The following is a 26721-nucleotide window of genomic DNA, read 5'->3' as shown; positions in this document are numbered from 1 at the left end:
AATTTGTCCATTTCCATCAGAGAATAGCTATTTGCTTTGATGCCTGCAGAAATATGCTGTCTGGTTGTGTATTTGGCTCCACTAGGCTGTGAGCATGGACAGGATGGTACTCCTTGTACTCCATACAACCTGTTGAGGATGTACATGCATCCTGCATCATGTTCATAGTTAGGCTAAAACTCACTCTCACTCTCACAAACCACACCAGAAAACAGCAGGAGTCATGGGAAAAAAACAGGAGTCTTCTATAATTTTATTCAAATTAAAATAAAACCAGGAAATATACAGAGTATCACAGTCTTAACAGCCAATCAAATAACAGGATTTACAACTTCAATCTTGGAGCTGCCCTCAAGAATATCATTGGTCAGTCTGACAAATCAGCTTGCCAAGCGTGACCACTAATGCACATGCTGCCAGGTTTGCCTTTATTTCACCTGATTTGTGATCTGTGCTCTGCACAGGGCCACATATATGTACAGTTGTGTAGTTGTAATATGCATACAGGAACATTAAACATTATGGTTGGATAACATCTTCCCTACAACACATTACAGCATACTGCTGGGGTGACAAGCAACGCTTACATTCAAATGTTTTTCTTTATGAATCAAACTCGATCATAACCCCTGCGAACTCATTCATATTCATTGGGGTCACGACCTCACTCAAGTCCCCTCTGTGTACCAGTAGTGTCATGTCATGAGAATACATGGATATGGCACAATGTGAAAGGTGACAGTGTGACATGACTTCACAACAACAATCTGACATCAACTCAATTTGAAAATCTATTGCATGTATTAACAACACTTGTAGCCCAGGGAACTGAGAATGTAACTGAAGAATGTGCACACTGATCCCCTGACCAGGGTAATAATGGATCCGTACTTTGAGCATGTTGAGCGTTCTCGAGTATGGATTTGGGGGTTAAAAAAGTCTCGTTCATTTATATTAATATATTTATTCATATATTCCAACATTAAAGATTCCTTTTGAAAGGCGTACCTTGCTATATCTACTCTATATCGGTATTGTAGATGTGATAATGTGATTGCTCATCATTAATTCACAGAGGTGCGTGGTTATTCTAGGCAGGTAGGTAGGACTCTATGTTGGATGTTGGATGAGTGGGCTTGAATGCAGCTTAAAGCTTACTGTGAAAGCAACATGCTCGGAATGTTTTGTCCATAAATGTTTCTCCTGCACCTCTTTTCATTGAAACAATCTACCCCTCTCCAAGGAATGCTCCAAACATACCACTGTGTCGATGTCTGGCCTCTGTGAATACAGCACAATAAGCAGCAACTAGGGGATTTGGGGTGCATTGTAAAATGACATTTAATATTTATATTAATATTAAATAAAAAAGGTCAATCAATATCAATATGTATCATGTTACACATCATCTGTGCATCGGATTGGTTAAAAACATCACTGATTAACATCTCAGCCTTATCATTGTTGATCAATCTGGAAAAAACACAACTCAGACAAAATAATTATTTTTAAATTTTTGAGATTTTGTATGAATTATGTAAATTTTTCTACATTGTTGTTCATTGTTGATGTGTATTATTGGTGTATTGTTCCATCCTTTGTTCCACCCAAGTAAGTATTTTTTCAGCGAAATAACTGTATCTTGACTTTGACATATTGTTTAAACCCAAGTAAGTATTTTTTCAGCGAAATAACTGTATCTTGACTTTGACATATTGTTCAAACCCAAGTAGGTATTTTTACAGTGAAATAACTGTATCTTGACTTTGACATATTGTTCAAACCCAAGTAAGTATTTTTTCAGTGAAATAACTGTATCTTGACTTTGACATATTGTTCAAACCCAAGTAGGTATATTTACAGTGAAATAACTGTATCTTGACTTTGACATATTGTTTAAACCCAAGTAAATATTTTTACAGTGAAATAACTGTATCTTGACTTTGACATATTGTTCAAACCCAAGTAAGTATTTTTTCAGTGAAATAACTGTATCTTGACTTTGACATATTGTTCAAACCCAAGTAGGTATATTTACAGTGAAATAACTGTATCTTGACTTTGACATATTGTTTAAACCCAAGTAAATATTTTTACAGTGAAATAACTGTATCTTGACTTTGACATATTGTTCAAACCCAAGTAGGTATTTTTACAGTGAAATAACTGTATCTTGACTTTGACATATTGTTTAAACCCAAGTAGGTATTTTTACAGTGAAATAACTGTATCTTGACTTTGACATATTGTTCAAACCCAAGTAGGTATTTTTACAGTGAAATAACTGTATCTTGACTTTGACATATTGTTCAAACCCAAGTAGGTATTTTTACAGTGAAATAACTGTATCTTGACTTTGACATATTGTTCAAACCCAAGTAGGTATTTTTACAGTGAAATAACTGTATCTTGACTTTGACATATTGTTCAAACCCAAGTAGGTATTTTTACAGTGAAATAACTGTATCTTGACTTTGACATATTGTTCAAACCCAAGTAGGTATTTTTACAGTGAAATAACTGTATCTTGACTTTGACATATTGTTCAAACCCAAGTAGGTATTTTTACAGTAAAATAACTGTATCTTGACTTTGACATATTGTTCAAACCCAAGTAGGTATTTTTACAGTGAAATAACTGTATCTTGACTTTGACATATTGTTCAAACCCAAGTAGGTATTTTTACAGTGAAATAACTGTATCTTGACTTTGACATATTGTTCAAACCCAAGTAGGTATTTTTACAGTGAAATAACTGTATCTTGACTTTGACATATTGTTCAAACCCAAGTAAATATTTTTACAGTGAAATAACTGTATCTTGACTTTGACATATTGTTCAAACCCAAGTAGGTATATTTACAGTGAAATAACTGTATCTTGACTTTGACATATTGTTCAAACCCAAGTAGGTATTTTTACAGTGAAATAACTGTATCTTGACTTTGACATATTGTTTAAACCCAAGTAGGTATTTTTACAGTGAAATAACTGTATCTTGACTTTGACATATTGTTCAAACCCAAGTAAATATTTTTACAGTGAAATAACTGTATCTTGACTTTGACATATTGTTCAAACCCAAGTAAATATTTTTACAGTGAAATAACTGTATCTTGACTTTGACATATTGTTTAAACCCAAGTACATGTAGGTATTTTTACAGTGAAATAACTATCTTGACTTCAACATATTGTTTAAACCCAAGTAGGTATTTTTACAGTGAAATAACTGTACCTTGACTTTGACGTATTGTTTAAACCCATGTAGGTATTTTTACAGTGAAATTACTATCTTGACTTCGGAGAATTATTTAAACCCAAGTAAGTATTTTTACAGTGAAATAACTATCTTGACTTTGACGTATTGTTTAAACCCATGAAGGTATTTTTACAGTGAAATAACTATCTTGACTTCAACATATTGTTTAAACCCAAGTAGGTATTTTTACAGTGAAATATTTAAATGATGTGATTTCCAGGAGTCAATGTTGCCACTTGTTTGTTACATTACAACAGGATGGCTTACTCACAGTTTTGACAGCAAGGATTAAAAAATATTCCACTGCTTTAGTCCTTTATAATCTCATCATCAAGTACATTGTTGAATTCATCATCAGAGATTGTCAAGTGCGTTGCTGAAGTGCATCATATCGTCCAGAGATTCCAGATGGAGCTTTCTTTCAATATAGCTGAAGTAATATTCTGGAGCCTGTAGGATAAATGAAAGTTATGCTCTACAACAGTGCAGTGAAATTAATGACATAAATAATCACAAACATCTAACTTACAACAATGGGATAAAATGTACATTACACGTTATAGCATTGTCAGGAAATATAAGATAGCTGTGCGATAAATCGCAAAGAACAATGAAGAACGAAGCATGGGCTTACTTCATGACAAAACATCGTCCTATCATGACGTCACTTCTGGAGATTTGAATATGCGCTCGCAACTTGATGACATCATACATTGGACGGCATTAGATAGGGGAGGTGTCTAGTAAGTTGTTCCCCATAGATCTAGCTGGGCTGTAACAACTCATCTTATTTCTCAAATACACAATATCTGAATTAAGAGCTATTAGTTTGGAAGACACACTTAGGTATAGTGTTTTGCCGATTCTTGATATTCACCAAGGAATCTAGATAGCACCTCAGGCCTCCATTCCAGAAGGTATATCTCATTGAGGAACATGAAATAGTCTTGCATGTACTTACTCGGTGTGACAGTTTACGCAGAAAGGCAACATGTTCTCCTGTCAACTTTTTAAGCTTCTCATTCCTGAAACCCGAGACACAACTTATTTATCGACCATCCTGCCCTGAAATCACCCCTTGACATTCAGACCTAGATTCACATGTCACATGATATTAAGATCTAGTCACACATGTCACATGATATTCAGATCTAGATTCACAGGGTCATATGATATTCAGACCTAGACTTACATGTCACATGATATTCTGATCTAGATTCACAGGGTCACATGATATTCAGATCTAGATTCACATGTCACATGATATTCAGATCTAGTCACACAGGGTCGCATGATATTCAAACCTAGTCACACATGTCACATGATATTCAGATCTATACACACGTCACATGATATTCAGACCTAGATTCACATGTCACATGATCTTCAGATCTATACACACGTCACATGATATTCAGACCTAGACTCACATGTCACATGATATTCAGATCTAGATTCACAGGGTCACATGATATTCAGATCTAGTCACACATGTCACATGATATTCAGATCTATACACACAGGGTCGCATGATATTCAAACCTAGTCACACATGTCACATGATATTCAGATCTATACACACGTCACATGATATTCAGACCTAGACTCACATGTCACATGATATTCAGATCTAGATTCACAGGGTCATATGATATTCAGACCTAGATTCACATGTCACATGATATTCAGATCTAGTCACACAGGGTCGCATGATATTCAAACCTAGTCACACATGTCACATGATATTCAGATCTATACACACGTCACATGATATTCAGACCTAGACTCACACGTCACATGATATTCAGACCTAGACTCACATGTCACATGATATTCAGACCTAGACTCACATGTCACATGATATTCAGACCTAGACTCACATGTCACATGATATTCAGACCTAGACTCACATGGTCACATGATATTCAGACCTAGACTCACATGTCACATGATATTCAGACCTAGACTCACATGTCACATGATATTCAGACCTAGACTCACATGTCACATGATATTCAGACCTAGACTCACATGGTCACTTGATATTCAGACCTAGACTCACATGTCACATGATATTCAGACCTAGACTCACATGTCACATGATATTCAGACCTAGACTCACATGGTCACTTGGGACTTGTGCAGCCAGTTGAGGACATCTTTACTGGACCAGCCTGCGACACTGGCACCCTTCCCAGCATCCACTGGGCCTGCTCGGATCACCGGAATCTTAGTCTCATCCTAAGCAGATGTAGACAATTATAAGAAAAAACACATTGCGGAAGTTATAGAAAAAAAGTAAACATTAAGCGAATAAAAGCAATTTTGCAGAAATATGCTGGCTGTAGACACATGTATCATTGTTGATGATGGTGGGAATCCATCTTCTATGGCCGGCATCTAATGTCTCCATTCTAGTATGACAAATAGTCCAGGAACTGGAGAAACCAGTTTGTTATCTACATTGTTTGTCATATACATTTTTGCTCGGAATTATCTGCTGGATAAAACAAAACACAATACACGTAACTGCAGCATTGACCTGTATTAGCAGTGATCACTTCATACCATAAGATTCACGAGTGTGAAGTGACACTCGTGAAATATTTTTGTTTAATGTTTGTTTTACAGACAGAATTAGTCCAATTACAGGTAGGAATAACATTAAGCAAGCTGCACAAGGTTGAATCATCACCCCTGATTGTGTTGATTCGCCACTGATTGCGAACAGCCAATTGTCAGGGACACTTGACACTGATTGAGAATTCTCAGTTTGCTATAGACGTCAGAGGCGGATACAGCTTTTTTGAAAAGGGGAGGTGCACAACTAAGATCTATTTATTGTCTTTGGTGGTAATTTATACAGAAATAAAGATTTTTTTCGAAATAAAAGGGGGGGTGCGCACCCCCACAACCCCCCTCTGTATCCGCCCATGGATGTCACTAATTAGTGGTATTTGGGCTTGTTCGGGATCAAATATCACTTCGCTATATACATTAGTTCACTGTAGAGAGTTTGTTATATACATATATATATATTTTATTCCACCACTCATATCATTTGCATTTATTTCAAACAAAATGCTGGCACCCAGTAAAATTGATAATAAAGATCTTTATTGTAATAAAACAGGTTTTACCTCGCAAAGTGCATGATATCAATTAAGCACCTTGATTAAAAATGTGTAAAGATTTGGAAAATATGTGTCGACGCCCAAATAGTGCCACACATGCTCTGCAAATTCTGCACTCAAACAAAGTTGGCACAGAAGTTGCCATGTTGTTTATGAACCGGATGTTGATTTCGTTACGGGATTTTGATTCGATTATGCATAGGCTCGTTAGTCAAGCCAAAATATAACTCCATAATTCCAGCCTAGTTCTTCAAGGGTGGAAACTGGACTTTTATAGTCAGTTAACTCCCTTGCCTCGAGAAGATGGACATAAGAAGGGTCTCACAAACATTGGTTTATTTACTTCACAATCAGACCTGCTGCGAACCTCGAGCTCAGCCTTAAACTCTGATATAAAGCAAATTATCTCTGGTAGCATTGCAACCCGCTTGACAGTTTTGCAAACAAATGGTCATTGCACTTACAACAGGCATTCCACGATTTGATGTCTTTCCCTTGTTTCCAAGTTCTTTGATGAGATCATTGACCTTTGCTTGGAAATCGTATTTGCCACTGAGTTCGAAGAAGAGTTTTGTCCCCTTGATCATACCCAGCCAGCCATCGGGCTTGTAGGCACGCTGCATGAGGAGAGGCACTATGGTCTTCTGGAGGGAGAATGCATACTCGGCTTCTGCAATTATTAAAATAATTCATGAGTAGAAGGCATTCTGTTAAGTAACAAGTGATTAAAGTCATTTTGTTTCAGACAAAAGACAAGAATTACTAGATACCATATTTGACGTAATAAGTGCCCAGGGCACTCTCAAAATTAGAAAAAGGGGGTTCTTATTAGAATATAGTTTTGGTAAGAAAAAAACAGAGTTGAAAGATCGGTAATATTGTGATTTATGCATGCTGACAGCCTAATATGATACAAAAGAAATGTCTGTGCATATTTTACGCGACATATATATTTTCCATATTTATATAATTTAAATGCCCATAATTAATGGTGCATATTACACATGAGTGCATATTATGCACGAATAAATAAGTCTTGTGTACACTGATCAATCGGAAGGGGTGCTAATTGGGATTGTTCACCAGCCAATATATTAGAAAATATTGCCGTGGGCGCTTATTAGAACAGGGCACTCATTACGTCGAATTCGGTGATTAATATAACATTCTTTTGCATTAAAGTTATATATTTTCAGATACTATGTGTTAGTCTAGACAGATGTTAGAGGTCCCTTGGGGAATTTTTCTGGCATATGACTGGATGGCATTGAAGGTCATGGTTACTCAGTACGAAGTAGGTGTACGTAACTTGACTATTTAGGAATGGATTTTGATAAAACTTAGGCTGCTTCAGTTTTTTAATATAATAGAAAGAAACAACACTATCTAAATTGAAAAGCAGCTGCCATGGGACCAGATATGGTCCCAATAAAATTACCCTATTCAACTGTGAATTAAGATGTCAAACGCCGAGTGCACAAAGACAACACAATAACCATCATCATCACAATCATCTCTGCTTTAATTTGGTGTCTTTAGTACGATATAGTGCAATGGATTGCATTTAAACTTCAATCAGTGTTTAGTTTGATCATGCACCCATGTGACATACATTTGTTATTAACCAGTTTATCTTACATGCCCACTCATTTCGACACACGCGGGTGCTTCCATGTACTACCTACCAGTAAGGTAGACAACTAGCAAACTATGAACACCGTACCACCACTTTCACCAATGGCAGTGCATATCCCTTTTGGAATTTAGATACTGTTGAAAAGACAATCAACTCAAGTTGAATGTTGTACTACTTGGTTAAACTGTCTGAATGAATAAGAATCACTTTTTATACAATGTATATGTTTTATAAACTACTACACAGCACAGTGCAGCACTGAGCAGTATACAAGCTGACTGATGGCGAGGCACCGTGAGGCTTCAAAAATAAAGATGTTGCAATCCATGTGTCCAATCTGTCCTTGTGTATACATACAGATAAGACAGCTATGCGAATAATCGCAAAGAACAATGAAGAACGAAGCACGGTTTGTTTCACAATAAAACATTGTTCTATCATGATGCTCTTTCTAGAGATTTGAACATGCGCTCGCAACTTGAGGACATCGTGAATTGGTCAGTGTTATTTTTGAGTTGTTACCCATAGATGTAGCTGGGCAATGTAGATAAACACAATGGCTGACGATCGCTTCCAAAAGTGGGAGAGATATGATAATCGGTATTGGGAGAAAAGGTACAGGTAATCGACATGAGGATTGTGAGAATATGTAGGAAAGACCAAATTTAAACCCCCTGTTCATAAAATGGATTTATTTGACATTGCTGCAGTCGGATTCTATTCAGGAAGTCATCATTATGTAAACACAGGTAAATAATTTTCAAGCGTGTACTTTTTACTAACATTCTCAAAGAGGCTGTATGTAATGTTGACATCTCATACAAGATATAACCGACTCATGGTCGTTGTTTATCATACCTCATGATTTATTCTCCCAGCAGCATTTTATTGTATGATAAACAACGACCACGAGTCGATTATTTCTTAAATAGTGTTGAGATGGTAGTCTCCTTGGCGGATGTGTTCACCTGATCTGCAGTTCTGGCTCTCCTTGTAGCGCTCCGACATACAGACGAGCACGACAGCCGAGTTCTGCACAGCCTCTGCCATCGCCTGGAGTGTGGAGCCCCCCATGTTGTCTACATCCATCCACACACTGAAGCCTTGAGCTCGCAGCATCTCTTTCACCTACACAGCATGAGTCAGGGAGTTTGGTTATTGCTGCTTCAAATCTATGATCAGCGGATTCTGGCATGGGTAGGGGATGCAACTCTTTACAGGAACAACAGTACATTACATAACATGGCTATCAGTGATTCTTAACATAGCATGATGTTTGACAGCAGATTGCAGTGGAGAAGCATTCATTATAGGCAGTACTCTTAAATTGGGCTAGTAACATTTCCGTAAAGCTGACCTAACTGTCTAGTTGAAAATTCTAGGCAATGATGAAGTGAGTTAAGACGTCATTCAATGTCCAAGTCTGTCATTTTATTTTTATTTAGTAGTTTATCAGGAACTCAATACAAAGTAGTTATTAGCGATGCATGTGAAAGCCTATGAACATCCACCAACTGCAGACTCTAGCCTGCTGATGAGGTGCAGTAGGTACATGGACTAGACTCTAGCCTGCTGATGAGGTGCAGTAGGTACATGGACTAGACTCTAGCCTGCTGATGAGGTGCAGTAGGTACATGTACTAGACTCTAGCCTGCTGATGAGGTGCAGTAGGTACATGTACTAGACTCTAGCCTGCTGATGAGGTGCAGTAGGTACATGGACTAGACTCTAGCCTGCTGATGAGGTGCAGTAGGTACATGGACTAGACTCTAGCCTGCTGTTGAGGTATAGTAGGTACATGTACTAGACTCTAGCCTGCTGATGAGGTGCAGTAGGTACATGGACTAGACTCTAGCCTGCTGATGAGGTGCAGTAGGTACATGGACTAGACTCTAGCCTGCTGATGAGGTGCAGTAGGTACATGGACTAGACTCTAGCCTGCTGATGAGGTGCAGTAGGTACATGGACTAGACTCTAGCCTGCTGATGAGGTGCAGTAGGTACATGGACTAGACTCTAGCCTGCTGATGAGGTGCAGTAGGTACATGGACTAGACTCTAGCCTGCTGATGAGGTGCAGTAGGTACATGGACTAGACTCTAGTCTGCTGATGAGGTGCAGTAGGTACATGGACTAGACTCTAGCCTGCTGATGAGGTGCAGTAGGTACATGGACTAGACTCTAGCCTGCTCATGAGGTGCAGTAGGTACATGGACTAGACTCTAGCCTGCTGATGAGGTGCAGTAGGTACATGGACTAGACTCTAGCCTGCTGATGAGGTGCAGTAGGTACATGGACTAGACTCTAGTCTGCTGTTGAGGTATAGTAGGTACATGTACTAGACTCTAGCCTGCTGATGAGGTGCAGTAGGTACATGGACTAGACTCTAGCCTGCTGATGAGGGGCAGTAGGTACATGTACTAGACTCTAGCCTGCTGATGAGGTGCAGTAGGTACATGGACTAGACTCTAGCCTGCTGATGAGGTGCAGTAGGTACATGGACTAGACTCTAGCCTGCTGATGAGGTGCAGTAGGTACATGGACTAGACTCTAGCCTGCTGATGAGGTGCAGTAGGTACATGGACTAGACTCTAGCCTGCTGATGAGGTGCAGTAGGTACATGGACTAGACTCTAGCCTGCTGACGAGGTGCAGTAGGTACATGGACTAGACTCTAGCCTGCTGATGAGGGGCAGTAGGTACATGGAATAGACTCTAGCCTGCTGATGAGGTGCAGTAGGTACATGTACTAGACTCTAGCCTGCTGATGAGGTATAGTAGGTACATGTACTAGACTCTAGCCTGCTGATGAGGTGCAGTAGGTACATGGACTAGACTCTAGCCTGCTGATGAGGTGCAGTAGGTACATGGACTAGACTCTAGCCTGCTGATGAGGTGCAGTAGGTACATGGACTAGACTCTAGCCTGCTGATGAGGTGCAGTAGGTACATGGACTAGACTCTAGCCTGCTGATGAGGTGCAGTAGGTACATGGACTAGACTCTAGCCTGCTGATGAGGTGCAGTAGGTACATGGACTAGACTCTAGCCTGCTGATGAGGTGCAGTAGGTACATGGACTAGACTCTAGCCTGCTGATGAGGTGCAGTAGGTACATGGACTAGACTCTAGCCTGCTGATGAGGTGCAGTAGGTACATGGACTAGACTCTAGCCTGCTGATAAGGTGCAGTAGGTACATGGACTAGACTCTAGCCTGCTGATGAGGTGCAGTAGGTACATGGACTAGACTCTAGCCTGCTGATGAGGTGCAGTAGGTACATGGACTAGACTCTAGCCTGCTGATGAGGTGCAGTAGGTACATGGACTAGACTCTAGCCTGCTGATGAGGGGCAGTAGGTACATGGACTAGACTCTAGCCTGCTGATGAGGTGCAGTAGGTAGATGTACTAGACTCTAGCCTGCTGATGAGGTGCAGTAGGTACATGGACTAGACTCTAGCCTGCTGATGAGGTGCAGTAGGTACATGTACTAGACTCTAGCCTGCTGATGAGGTATAGTAGGTACATGGACTAGACTCTTGTCTGCTGATGAGGTGCAGTAGGTACATGGACTAGACTCTAGCCTGCTGATGAGGTGCAGTAGGTACATGGACTAGACTCTAGCCTGCTGATGAGGTGCAGTAGGTACATGGACTAGACTCTAGCCTGCTGATGAGGTGCAGTAGGTACATGGACTAGACTCTAGCCTGCTGATGAGGTGCAGTAGGTACATGGACTAGACTCTAGCCTGCTGATGAGGTGCAGTAGGTACATGGACTAGACTCTAGTCTGCTGATGAGGTGCAGTAGGTACATGGACTAGACTCTAGCCTGCTGATGAGGTGCAGTAGGTACATGGACTAGACTCTAGCCTGCTGATGAGGTGCAGTAGGTACATGTACTAGACTCTAGCCTGCTGATGAGGGGCAGTAGGTACATGGACTAGACTCTAGCCTGCTGATGAGGTATAGTAGGTACATGGACTAGACTCTTGTCTGCTGATGAGGTGCAGTAGGTACATGGACTAGACTCTAGCCTGCTGATGAGGTGCAGTAGGTACATGGACTAGACTCTAGCCTGCTGATGAGGTGCAGTAGGTACATGGACTAGACTCTAGCCTGCTGATGAGGTGCAGTAGGTACATGGACTAGACTCTAGCCTGCTGATGAGGTGCAGTAGGTACATGGACTAGACTCTAGCCTGCTGATGAGGTGCAGTAGGTACATGGACTAGACTCTAGCCTGCTGATGAGGTGCAGTAGGTACATGGACTAGACTCTAGCCTGCTGTTGACGTGCAGTAGGTACATGGACTAGACTCTAGCCTGCTGATGAGGTGCAGTAGGTACATGGACTAGACTCTAGCCTGCTGATGATGGTACCTGGAGAAGCTTCTTCTGGTCAGCCCACTGGTAGCTGATCATGATGTGTCCGCCTCCCTCCTCTCCTCCAGTCTGGCCCTCCAAGGCACTGTCTGATAAACATAACATCCATCACCACAACATCACCATGATCACTGACTCAACGACCTACATCTCTGATTCAACGACCTACATCACTGATTCAACGACCTACATCACTGATTCAATTACCTACATTACTGACTCAACGACCTACATCACTGATTCAATGACCTACATTACTGAATCAACGACCTACATCACTGATTCAATGACCTACATTACTGACTCAACGACCTAAATCACTGACTCAACTACCTACATCACTGATTCAACGACCTACATCACTGGTTCAACGACCTACTTTACTGATTCACTGACGTACATCACTGTCACTGACCCACATCACTGATTCAACGACCTACATCACTGACTCAACTATCAGAAAGCAACATAACTAACATGACATACTGATAGTCAGGTCATACATTGTGAGAACTCGATTCCTGTTTTAGTCCAACATTGTGGAGATGTCAGCAGATATTTTTTAAACCTATAGGAAACCTTATTACTCATAAAAATATCTAGCCATCTGATTGGTTGGTCATTGTCGATTGGGAGGTCAGTATGGACACCATGATGTCATAGTGTTTGTGATATCACATGCTCGTCACATCACAATTGACCCAGTTCACAAATTGCCTTCACACATCAGACAGCGACACAGTGTAGAGCAAATGGCTCACAAACATGTAACAAAACATGAACTGTGTCTGTAACTGCTGTAACTACTGTAACTACTGATGAATTTGTTGCAAGTGTTCGTAGCAGGACGTACAGGACTAACAAGCTCAAAGTTTGTGTCCACCCCTTGACTCATGGTGTACAAGGCCACACAACCCGTAAAATCTCGTACACTCAACTACTGATACATGTCACTCATACTTGATACTCTAACCATTTGCTCTGTTGGAGAAAATATGATAGCTAGCAGATCCAATTTGTATACAGTTTAGTAATAAGCTACAAATAACTGAAATAAAGTGATCCCATCCTTAGTGACCTCCTAGCCACCTCCATTACCTACCAACACTGTGTAAATGTATTTCCCATAATGCACCACCACCAGCTTTTGACAACTTCTTGTTGTCTGACATTTTGACAGACTTCAGCAGCTTCATCAGTTCTTCATTCTCCTGTGAAAAATCCCAACAAGACATTTGGTGAACAAAATATTTCTGTGAAAAATGACAAACAAGCTGTTATATTTTTTTTATAATTTTTTTTATCTTGTTACCTCAGACGTATATCTTCTATCTTCTGCATCCTTGTATTACACGGGGGGGGGGGGGGGGGGGGAGATAGGTCATGATCCCCCTTCTCCCTTTAATCCTAAAGTAAACTACAAGTCCCTTTGTAATGTTCCCATTTATAACTTTTTTTATCATGTTTATTTGAAAAAGTAGAACTGTCATTTTTTCACCCATCTTGATATTTCTGGAATATTGCTAAAAGCAGTGTACAACAATAGTCACTTACTCGCCTCTGCTCACACTATCACACTTGTATAATAATTTACGGTATTTTGCTGAAGAACCCACATGAAAGGTTTTCCTGTTGTCCTTGTCGAAGGAGAGCTCCCAGATACATTTGACAGCAACCAGCTTCTCGTCATCGCTTCCATCCTTCACAATCTTCATCACTGTCGCCACGGCACCTTTCTTCTCAATCAGCTTCTTATTGTCATCATTCTTGGCCAACCCCGTCAGTCCCTCCACCAACTCCATCACACTACAGGAACAACATGCAGAACATACATCAGGTGGGGGCAGTGGGGTAGCCCTGTGGCTAAACATCAGGTGGGGGCAGTGGGGTAGCCCTGTGGCTAAACATCAGGTGGGGGCAGTGGGGTAGCTCTGTGGCTAAACATCAGGTGGGGGCAGTGGGGTAGCTCTGTGGCTAAACATCAGGTGGGGGCAGTGGGGTAGCTCAGTGGCTAAACATCAGGGGGGGAGGGGCAGTGGGGTAGCCCTGTGGCTAAACATCAGGTGGGGTAGTGCTGTAGCTAAACATCAGGTGGGGGCAGTGGGGTAGCCCAGTGGCTAAACATCAGGGGGGGAGGGGCAGTGGGGTAGCCCTGTGGCTAAACATCAGGTGGGGTAGTGCTGTAGCTAAACATCAGGTGGGGGCAGTGCTGTAGCTAAACATCAGGTGGGGGCAGTGGGGTAGCTCAGTGGCTAAACATCAGGGGGGGAGGGGCAGTGGGGTAGCCCTGTGGCTAAACATCAGGTGGGGTAGTGCTGTAGCTAAACATCAGGTGGGGGCAGTGCTGTAGCTAAACATCAGGTGGGGGCAGTGGGGTAGCCCAGTGGCTAAACATCAGGTGGGGGCAGTGGGGTAGCTCTGTGGCTAAACATCAGGTGGGGGCAGTGGGGTAGCTCTGTGGCTAAACATCAGGTGGGGGCAGTGGGGTAGCTCTGTGGCTAAACATCAGGTGGGGGCAGTGGGGTAGCTCTGTGGCTAAACATCAGGTGGGGGCAGTGGGGTAGCCCTGTGGCTAAACATCAGGTGGGGTAGTGCTGTAGCTAAACATCAGGTGGGGGCAGTGGGGTAGCCCAGTGGCTAAACATCAGGGGGGGAGGGGCAGTGGGGTAGCCCTGTGGCTAAACATCAGGTGGGGTAGTGCTGTAGCTAAACATCAGGTGGGGGCAGTGCTGTAGCTAAACATCAGGTGGGGGCAGTGGGGTAGCCCAGTGGCTAAACATCAGGTGGGGGCAGTGGGGTAGCCCAGTGGCTAAACATCAGGTGGGGGCAGTGGGGTAGCCCAGTGGCTAAACATCAGGTGGGGGCAGTGGGGTAGCCCTGTGGCTAAACATCAGGTGGGGGCAGTGGGGTAGCTCAGTGGCTAAACATCAGGTGGGGGCAGTGGGGTAGCCCAGTGGCTAAACATCAGGTGGGGGCAGTGGGGTAGCCCAGTGGCTAAACATCAGATGGGGGCAGTGGGGTAGCTCTGTGGCTAAACATCAGGTGGGGGCAGTGGGGTAGCCCAGTGGCTAAACATCAGGTGGGGGCAGTGGGGTAGCCCAGTGGCTAAACATCAGGTGGGGGCAGTGGGGTAGCCCAGTGGCTAAACATCAGGTGGGGGCAGTGGGGTAGCTCTGTGGCTAAACATCAGGTGGGGGCAGTGGGGTAGCCCAGTGGCTAAACATCAGGTGGGGGCAGTGGGGTAGCCCAGTGGCTAAACATCAGGTGGGGGCAGTGGGGTAGCCCAGTGGCTAAACATCAGGTGGGGGCAGTGGGGTAGCTCTGTGGCTAAACATCAGGTGGGGGCAGTGGGGTAGCCCAGTGGCTAAACATCAGGTGGGGGCAGTGGGGTAGCCCTGTGGCTAAACATCAGGTGGGGGCAGTGGGGTAGCCCAGTGGCTAAACATCAGGTGGGGGCAGTGGGGTAGCCCAGTGGCTAAACATCAGGTGGGGGCAGTGGGGTAGCTCAGTGGCTAAACATCAGGGGGGGGCAGTGCTGTAGCTAAACATCAGGTGGGGGCAGTGGGGTAGCCCAGTGGCTAAACATCAGGTGGGGGCAGTGGGGTAGCCCTGTGGCTAAACATCAGGTGGGGGCAGTGGGGTAGCCCAGTGGCTAAACATCAGGTGGGGGCAATGGGGTAGCTCAGTGGCTAAACATCAGGTGGGGGCAGTGGGGTAGCTCAGTGGCTAAACATCAGGTGGGGGCAGTGGGGTAGCCCAGTGGCTAAACATCAGGTGGGGTAGCCCTGTGGCTAAACATCAGGTGGGGGCAGTGGGATAGCCCTGTGGCTAAACATCAGGTAGGGGCAGTGGGGTAGCCATGTGGCTAAACATCAGGTGGGGGCAGTGGGGTAGCCCAGTGGCTAAACATCAGGTGGGGGCAGTGGGGTAGCCCTGTGGCTAAACATCAGGTGCACTTGTTTTATAAATAATCATTTTGAAAATGTTTCTGAGACGGTAGAAAGAACAAATAATTGTTCTGAAAGACAATTCTCTCCAACAGATTTGGCATCAGATCCTATGTCTGTGGTGTCAACACTATTGCAGGCAAATCAACTGAGGGCACCAACCTCTGACCTGTAGGCATTTCGCATACATCTTTATTTGTCTAGGCATCGAAGTAAAGAACTCTTGAGCCATATCATTGTACACAGCTGGTACATGTTAATGAGACTAGGATTTTCACATAGCATGAATGACCATGCATTCTTATCAGATCAGGGCTAAATGTTTTATTGCTTTGTCACTCTTTGCAAGAAAAAAAAGATCAGAATTATATTGCAACATTGAACAATTGGCATCCGCGTACCAGATAAACATTCCATGGCTTCCAGCATACGTCACTGCAGCATCCGGAATATCACTTAACAGTGCTCGGCATCTGGAATACCCTAAGGGGATTGGCACAGGGATCCGATGGTCTGGTGGCCTGTAAAGATCTGCACCCACAACCGTGCCACGATCCACAAGCCATGGGATCAAATTCCAGATTTCACCCCGATAAAGATTCTTGGTTCGTCAGCACCACACCCGTGTTAAATGGTATCGCCAAAGTGGTAAATGTATGACCTGTATCCCTTTTGACACACTCACTGTCTCACACAACTATACCTGAAACCATTATAGCGATGATCCTGTGCTTTCCAGGCCAACTTGATCATGCTAAGTATGAAGTCAAAGACAGAATCGTCAGCCAGAAGGAGGTCGTTCTGGGACTCATCAAGGATGTAGGACAAGGTCAGTAACGTCACCATCTTTACGTCTGGGGAACAAAGCCATGAATTACAAGGTCAGTAACGTCACCATCTTCACATCTGGGGAACAAAGCCATGAATTACAAGATCACTACAGTCACCATCTTTACATCTGGGGACAAAGCCATGAATTACAAGGTCAGTAACGTCACCATCTTCACATCTGGGGAACAAAGCCATGAATTACAAGGTCACTACAGTCACCATCTTTACATCTGGGGAACAAAGCCATGAATTACAAGATCACTAAAGTCACCATCTTTACATCTGGGGAACAAAGCCATGAATTACAAGATCACTAAAGTCACCATCTTTACATCTGGGGAACAAAGCCATGAATTACAAGATCACTAAAGTCACCATCTTTACATCTGGGGAACAAAGCCATGAATTACAAGGTCAGTAACATCACCATCTTTACATCTGGGGAACAAAGCAATGAATTACAAGATCACTAAAGTCACCATCTTTACATCTGGGGAACAAAGCCATGAATTACAAGGTCCGTAACATCACCATCTTTACATCTGGGGAACAAAGCAATGAATTACAAGATCACTAAAGTCACCATCTTTACATCTGGGGAACAAGCCATGAATTACAAGGTCAGTAAAGTTACCATCTTTACATCTGGGGAACAAAGCCATGAATTACAAGGTCAGTAAAGTTACCATCTTTACATCTGGGGACAAAGCCATGAATTACAAGGTCAGTAAAGTTACCATCTTTACATCTGGGGAACAAGCCATGAATTACAAGGTCAGTAAAGTTACCATCTTTACATCTGGGGAACAAAGCCATGAATTACAAGGTCAGTAAAGTTACCATCTTTACATCTGGGGACAAAGCCATGAATTACAAGGTCAGTAAAGTTACCATCTTTACATCTGGGGAACAAAGCCATGAATTACAAGATCACTAAAGTCACCATCTTTACATCTGGGGAACAAAGCCATGAATTACAAGGTCAGCAAAGTTACCATCTTTACATCTGGGGAACAAGCCATGAATTACAAGGTCAGTAAAGTTACCATCTTTACATCTGGGGAACAAAGCCATGAATTACAAGGTCAGTAAAGTTACCATCTTTACATCTGGGGAACAAAGCCATGAATTACAAGATCACTAAAGTCACCATCTTTACATCTGGGGACAAAGCCATGAATTACAAGGTCAGTAAAGTTACCATCTTTACATCTGGGGACAAAGCCATGAATTACAAGGTCAGTAACGTCACCATCTTCACATCTGGGGAACAAAGCCATGAATTACAAGATCCCTACAGTCACCATCTTTACATCTGGGGACAAAGCCATGAATTACAAGGTCAGTAACGTCACCATCTTCACATCTGGGGAACAAAGCCATGAATTACAAGGTCACTACAGTCACCATCTTTACATCTGGGGACAAAGCCATGAATTACAAGATCACTAAAGTCACCATCTTCACATCTGGGGAACAAAGCCATGAATTACAAGATCACTAAAGTCACCATCTTTACATCTGGGGAACAAAGCCATGAATTACAAGATCACTAAAGTCACCATCTTTACATCTGGGGAACAAAGCCATGAATTACAAGGTCAGTAACATCACCATCTTTACGTCTGGGGAACAAAGCCATGAATTACAAGATCACTAAAGTCACCATCTTTACATCTGGGGACAAAGCCATGAATTACAAGGTCAGTAACGTCACCATCTTCACATCTGGGGAACAAAGCCATGAATTACAAGATCCCTACAGTCACCATCTTTACATCTGGGGACAAAGCCATGAATTACAAGGTCAGTAACGTCACCATCTTCACATCTGGGGAACAAAGCAATGAATTACAAGGTCACTACAGTCACCATCTTTACATCTGGGGACAAAGCCATGAATTACAAGGTCAGTAACGTCACCATCTTCACATCTGGGGAACAAAGCCATGAATTACAAGATCACTACAGTCACCATCTTTACATCTGGGGAACAAAGCCATGAATTACAAGGTCAGTAACGTAACCATCTTTACATCTGGGGAACAAAGCCATGAATTACAAGGTCACTACGGTCACCATCTTTACATCTGGGGAACAAAGCCATGAATTACAAGGTCAGTAACATCACCATCTTTACATCTGGGGAACAAAGCCATGAATTACAAGATCACTAAAGTCACCATCTTTACATCTGGGGAACAAAGCCATGAATTACAAGATCACTAAAGTCACCATCTTTACATCTGGGGAACAAAGCCATGAATTACAAGGTCAGTAACATCACCATCTTTACGTCTGGGGAACAAAGCCATGAATTACAAGATCACTAAAGTCACCATCTTTACATCTGGGGAACAAAGCCATGAATTACAAGATCACTAAAGTCACCATCTTTACATCTGGGGAACAAAGCCATGAATTACAAGATCAGTAAAGCTTTTGCCATCTCTGCCTCTTGGAACAAAGTTTGAATCAGTGTTCGAAGTCACTTCCAAAGAAAATCCACTCAGAAAAGATGATCCATCTTTTCATGTAGCTTTCAGATTATTCTCAAAATATATCTTACCTGTTTTTTTAGATTTAAGAAAGGGCAACAAGTGTTTGCCGATCTCCTGGGCCCGCATCAATGGCCGATTTGCTGGACTCTTGGATGTATTGTGAAGGATGCCAACACACGATTCAAAGGAGTAACCCAGGTCCTTTAACAGGAAAATGGTTAGATGACACAGATGTAAATCATACACTAAAACCTCCAGTGATGTCATCCTATTGTTCTCCAGTAGGGATAAACCTTATAACAGGTATGTGATAATATCCCCGGGATATCAAATCAAATCCCAGGGATTTTATTTATACAACTTCCATTTAAATTGTTATATACGAATGTTTCTTGCTAGAAATTTATTTTGCATTTTACCACAAGGTATTGAAATCTAAAATCAAATAACAAATGTTTTCTTTATATTCCCAAGGATCAAACACACAACCTTTGTATCTGTAGCCCAGTGAGTGTACCACCAGACTACAGGGGCGCTGATAAATCACAAAGCTTTTAAGAACGTCTTTTCAAAGTACAATACACCGCCAGCAACAGATATTTTACGCCCGTTTCCTAAGGTTCATAGAAAGTATGTTTGAAACATAAAATGTTGATAAATGTTGTTTTAAGTTTCATTTTTCAGTTCATAAGTTAGATAAAACACTTACCCTCAGGTTTTTATGATATTTAAACCCCTTATCCTTGGGATAAAACCACAGGGTTGACGCCCCTCAGTTTTATCTTGCAGATGCGAGTTTTAAATATCACAAAAACCCTCGGACGTGCTTTATCCTACCCATATCTCATGGCTAGACAAATTATTTTTCCTTGTTTTGAAGATAGACCTAATCTTGGCCGTCTGAAACATAACTAGTGTTACTACACTGTAGCTCACCTTGATATACAGTCAACAGTTAAAAATGTCAACAAAGACAACATGTTGATAAAAGAGGACAAATATATTGAAAAATATGAAACAGGTAACTAAATTTCCAGTTTCTAAGTCTGCAAGAATGAATGAACTATTGTTTAACATTGTTGCAAAATAATGATGTACAACATTTATATTTATTTGACACAAAGTTTCGACTCTGCACCTTATCAAATTCTCAGGAGGATATTGTTTCTAACGATAATATACAATATATTGCAAAATCCTTATGATTTCAACAAAATATCATAAAAAGATAAATGTCCGAGGTTCAGCTTCATGAGTTTCAGAGAACAAGTTTACAGAGTCTGTATCTGTGTACTAGTCCGGACTCAAACTGGTTTTATAGTGCTAGACCCCCCTGAGATATCATACTGCAGTTTCTCATAGACATGATAGACACCCAACCTCAAATACAGTATACTGACTCAGAGTCGACCAGTCATTGTTTTATCCCCTTAATGTGGAGTAACAGGCAGGGAAACAACAAGTACCAACATCTTTTGGTATGATGCGGCCAGGGATCGAACCACAGACCTTCTGCTGTATGGGCACAGGCTCTATCCACAAGACCAAAGAGGCGGTCAGATGCTTACAAAAGATACAACTACCAAATGATGATAATAATGATATATATAACAACAATACTAACGACTTGGCAGACTCCACTTCACAGAGCAGATGCTTGAAGCAATATTACCTCAGTCAACAGGTCACTGGCAGACCCAGGGAAGTAAACAACCCAAGCTGCCTTGTAGATGCTACCAGGTTTTGCATCATCTTCCTGAGGCAAGGGAGTTAACTGACTTTAAAAGTTCAGTTTCCACCCTTGCCAAACTAGGCTTGAATTATGAAGTTACAATTTAGCTGGATTAACGATTCTATGCATAGTCCAATCAAAATCGACATCAGGTTTGTAAACTGCTGTGCAGATTTCAGTCGATTGCAGGATTTTCAATGCATGTGTACTGTCAGCTCAGCATATATCCACAGATATATTCCAAATCTTTTCATGTTTTCAATCAGGTGCTCACGTGATCTGATGAACGTCACGAAGTGAGACCCTTTTAATTACAATATGGATTTTGATTATCGATTAGATCGTCATGACTGAGCACCGCCATTTGTTTGATAAGTGATATGAGAGGGGGAATCTGATTGATCAATAGGAGGGACATATAAGGGACATAACTCATAATAGCCACTTGACTCCTTTGCCTCGGGAAGATGGTTTCGCATTCATATTACCATCTCATTATTCCTTTCACCCACATGAACAAAGCCACCAGCCACATACCTTAATCAGTGTGGCTGGGTAATGTATAAGACCTGGAAACCCCAGGAGTCAAACTTGCCAAGCGTGGTCACCATCTACTCATGGCCACCAACACCACTTGACTTAAACTGATTGTGAGCTGTGCACTGTCACTATTCAGCTACAGTCCGTTTGACTCCAAATGAGAACGATGAATTGCAAAATAACTCGAAATCCAGAAAAGTGTATGAAACATCAATACGGTACTTGACCATGAATACCCTGTACCCAACAAAATCTGAATTTTGTTTATTTTAAGACCCATGACGGATGAAGTTCTTTAAGAAACTATCATGTACTTTTGTATAGAAATGTGTACATGACCACGTAGGGGGGACAAACTCCTTTACGGTTATTAGAGGTTGGAGTCTTGCTCTCTGGATCCTGCACACTATGATACGGTGCATCGTCCATGACAATGAAAGACTTGGTAGGCAAAGCAGGGACTAATTTATCTTTCACCCACTCCAGAAATACATTGCCCTTCATTTCTGTGTGGTAGTCCCTGTTGTCTTTGGCCTTGGCTCTAAAGATGTGGTCACAGTCTGGGAGAAAACCCTGACTAGCAGAACCAGCATGGAGAACTATGAGTCTTTCACCCTTTCCCATTGGTAACTTTCTACCAGACTCCTTACAGTTACCACTGGGTACCCACTGACTGCTGGCTGTGTGTGACGCATTTACCCATGTCTCATCTAAGAAGACGGGCTCATATCCTTCTTCACGTTTCTGCTTGATGGTACGAAGGTAATGATTTCGGAAACGAACAATGTCAGACCGTTCACACAACACAGCCCTATTTTCTCCAGTTATCTTTTTGTATTTGTAACCAAATGTATGCAACAGCTGCCATAGTTTGTACTTTGTAACACGTAAATCATGGTCAGTTTCAAGGTGTTTCTTCAAAATTCTTAGGGACAGGTACTTATTTTCTGAGTGCAGTTTAACAATTGCACGTCTGACTTGATCCCTCTGAAAACTGTCTAATTTATCAACCTTGCGTGGTTTTGACATGTTCCCTACCTCCTTGGCCTGACTATTTGTATCTCATCGACTAACAACATTTTTAAGTTTCTGAGGGGACATACCAAGAGCTTTTGAAGCTCGTTTCAAGAATTTATTAATTGCATAAAAAGGCTTTGCTCTTTCTGCTTCACTTCTAAGGAAATCATACACATTCAACATCAACTGTTTAACATCTGCTGAGTAGCGCATCTTGTCATTGAATGAACACGGTCACTGTGTAGCATGTGCAGACTGTGCTTGCGCTGTGCCTTCCACGGTTTGTCCCCCCTATGTGTCATGTACACATTTCTATACAAAATTACATGATAGTTTCTTAAAGAACTTCATCCGTCATGGGTCTTAAAATAAACAAAATTCAGATTTTGTTGGGTACAGGGTATTCATGGTCAAGTACCGTATTGATGTTTCATACACTTTTCTGGATTTTGAGTTATTTTGCAATTCATCGTTCTCATTTGGAGTCAAACGGACTGTACTTGAGAAGCTAATTACAATTCTTCAGCAAACCTACCCCTTCCTTCATGTGCTGAAGGTCCTTCCCAAGATCTTCAAACACTCCAGTGCTGCCAAGTCTCTCCGAGAACAGTGAACTTGCATCAGAATAATTCCACATTATACCCCGGATGGTAAAAACAAACATCATCTCTGGTTTTGTTACCAATCCCTGCAGGATGCTGTCTGTCATGTACTCCAACTTTTCTTTCATCATTATGGCTTTGTATGAATCATATAAGACAATGGCTGCATCAATTTCAGCTAAAAAATCAGCCATGAGTGTTCTGTTTCTTTCATTCTCCTCCATGAACTTCAGTGACAAATCTCTTTCAATTGAATTCTGCAAATAACTCCTTTCTGTTTCAAGTAGTAGGTCCCCCTTCAGGACAGACACAAATTTGTACTGACCATCAAAAGTAGCAGCTAAATCAGGGTGTTTTTTCTTCATTGCATGCAACACTTTCGCGTCTGCTTCACTCATGTCAGCTACGTTGGTCTTTTCCTCTTGAACAGCCTTGGGCTCTGCAACCGATTTCCCAAACACATCCTCCTTTTTTTGGGGATCATACAATGGAGCATCCACTTCATCTTCTCCGCCATCTTGTGGGTGTGGCTTCTTATTATTTTCAACGGAAACAGACTGGACTGGTGGTGGTGGTGGCGGTGGTGGTGCAGATGCTGTTGCTGGTGCTGGTGCTGGTGCTTTGTCTTTACTTTGCTTCCCGGTTGACCTTGACCTGTTCATTTCTGGATCAGGATCATCAGCCTCCGGCTTAGCTATGCTAGAGGTACTGCCCATCTGTAGCACGCTCAACTTGACTTCGTGGACTTACTTGCATCAGGGAAGTAGCCTGAAATAACACAGACATATTTTATCACATCAACTTGATATCAATCTCAAAACAGATCTGAGTGCTCGTACGGGTGTAATTTTAATGAGATTGAGTTGATATTTTTATGAACATGAACTTTATCAGGATAACAGATGAAAAAAACATGCTATTTTACAAGAAAAGCCACATTTTCTTCTTGTTGAGGATTTTCAGATTGATCTCAGCCTCGTCATGTGATGTAACATGTTCTGGATACTATACTAATTCTAATCGCATTATCAAAAATTTATGACAATGTTTTGCCTGAAGAATATCCTCACATATTAATGTAAATGAAATATCCAAGCATATATAGAACAAAATCATCCAATGCTAAGACTATAATAATAACTACAAATATAATATAATATATATATATAACCCCTGTACTAACACCATGTCTTTCTGACTGCACAGTTCTCATGTTCCTACGTTTTGATGCTGCTTTTCAATGTCACACCCCAGTAAAGTCAACTCTCACATGTATCAATTACTCTTCTCTATACTGTATTTCAGTTGATGTAATATTTAAAAAATTAAAATCTTCTCTTAACTCCATACTATGAAGTAGACCGTTGATCGGGCTATTAGTGTAGCGCTTTAAACACATTATTTTACAAATTAGACCCCGACAATTCAGTTATTTTCATTCTTGTCATACTGTCCTGCTCATCTCTCAGACACTGGGACTGACCAGCTGCTGTCAGTACACATATGTCAACATATTTTTAATATATTTCAACCTTTTCCTTGAGATTTGACAAATCTTTGGTAAACCTTTATCATATTGGTTGGTTGGTTGGTTTGTTGTTTAACACTGCACTCAGCAATATTCCAGCAATATGACGGCGGTCTGTAAATAATCGAGTCTGGACCAGACAATCAAGTGATTGATATCATGAGCATCGATCCACGAAATTGGGATCCATGACCGTGCATCAACCAAGTCAGCGAGCCTGACCACCCAATCCCGTTAGTCGCCTTTTATGACAAGCATAGTCGCCTTTTACGGCAAGCATGGGTTGCTGAAGACCTATTCTACCCCGCATCTTCACGGGTCGCCTTTATCATAAATAGGTGGCATGCATATCCTTCTTATATTAATCAAAATTACACTGTCAGCACTGGAAGGTACACTGTAGGGTTGGAGGAACATCATAGAATGGTTGCAGGCACATGGTACTGATGTGATGTGTAACCAGACAGAATTAGGCCTATCTAACTTCCTTATTGCCGGAATTGACTGTAAATGAATATTTAGCTGAAAAGCCAACATCATCAATATACATCCATCAATCCGTCATTTTCTTTTAATATAAAACAATTTGTACATTAAGTTTTATCAAAGGGTAATAATATTTTTTTCACATTTTCAATTTGTTGGTTTGATAAGGGAAAGCAGGGCATGTCTTAATTTTTGCCTTATGTATTATCAGTATTTTTATTACACACTATTTCTTAAATTTACAACATTGTGGAAAGTGCATGCATCTGGTTGAAGGATTCACTGGTCACAACTTAATGAATCCACGGACAGGTCTGTGATGAATCTTAACTGTCAGAAGAAATTCAACATCATAATGACCTGAACAAACGTAAGTTTTACTCAAATCTCAAAGTCAGTTTTTTAACTTAAGTTTATTTCGAGAAATCGGGGCCTGGATTGTACCTTTGTTACCTGGTTACTGTAAATCCTTGAATATACGCCCAGGATATATTTAGTTTGGAAGGTCTCGAGACATGACATTTATACAAGGCATTTATTTTTTTCAGATGGGGAATTTATGATCATAGCCTTGGATTTTTCGCTTGTTCTGTACCTCCAACTATTACGGTATACAATAGGCTTCTCATCCATATGTTAGTAGGCTTACATATCTATACTTTGTAAACTAAAATGCCACACGTTGTTTATTCAAGGCCGAGGGTTGTGTGACCCGGCGTTTTTTCGAGGAAGTCGTTTCAATGATTCGCCTGTATGGGCCCGCCTCTATTGCTGGTTTTCTTCTAATAGCTTTCCTATTATTCCTTTTGAGACTCAAAATTACATCTTACACATAACTTCCCTCTTTTCATAAGTTAGTACTGTTATTGTGGGATTCTTATGAGCTCGTGACGCGAGATCAGGTCTGGGTGCTCTGAACCATGACCAGTGTTGTTTATTTGAAAACAGCTGAACACGCGTTTCCCCCTGGGAATCCCTGCCTGGACCAAATTCACTTTTCGAAATAATAAAAGTAACACTACATCGAACGCTACTCTTACATCATCAGTCCCGAGACTCCCGGTGATACCTGTCGCATGTCAACCTTGGAGTGTCAAGCGACTTCTTCACATCTGTAGAGACTATTGCT

The 26721-nt window shown here is 41.5% G+C and overlaps 1 protein-coding gene across 1 annotated transcript; it reads right to left on the bottom strand.

The window, feature by feature from the left end:
* Window positions 1-236: 236 nt before the first annotated feature.
* On the bottom strand, window positions 237-26721 carry LOC124147098. The gene is made up of 12 exons (XM_046517718.2): window positions 26633-26721; window positions 23512-24346; window positions 19756-19888; window positions 17059-17209; window positions 14025-14214; window positions 13511-13619; window positions 12406-12497; window positions 9001-9160; window positions 6861-7066; window positions 5385-5503; window positions 4224-4287; window positions 237-3712 (listed from the first exon to the last, which is right to left on the bottom strand). The coding sequence occupies exons 2-12, from the start codon at window positions 24292-24294 to the stop codon at window positions 3617-3619; spliced, it is 2103 nt and encodes a 700-aa protein (XP_046373674.2). The 5' UTR covers window positions 24295-24346; window positions 26633-26721; the 3' UTR covers window positions 237-3616.

Source organism: Haliotis rufescens, unplaced genomic scaffold (assembly GCF_023055435.1).
Source record: "Haliotis rufescens isolate VD_foot unplaced genomic scaffold, xgHalRufe1.0.p SCAF_1, whole genome shotgun sequence".
Classification (NCBI taxonomy): domain Eukaryota; kingdom Metazoa; phylum Mollusca; class Gastropoda; order Lepetellida; family Haliotidae; genus Haliotis; species Haliotis rufescens.
This window is presented reverse-complemented; position numbering and strand designations above follow the sequence as displayed.

Excerpts from the sequence above, each read along its gene's own strand:
- LOC124147098 (XM_046517718.2), bottom strand. The coding sequence starts at position 24,294 with ATGGGCAGTACCTCTAGCATAGCTAAGCCGGAGGCTGATGATCCTGAT. Across the intron at positions 14,215-17,058 it reads CATCGCTATAATGGTTTCAG|TGTGATGGAGTTGGTGGAGG; the intron begins GTATAGTTGTGT and ends TTGTTCCTGTAG. Across the intron at positions 7,067-9,000 it reads GAGCCAGAACTGCAGATCAG|AAGCCGAGTATGCATTCTCC; the intron begins GTGAACACATCC and ends TAATAATTGCAG.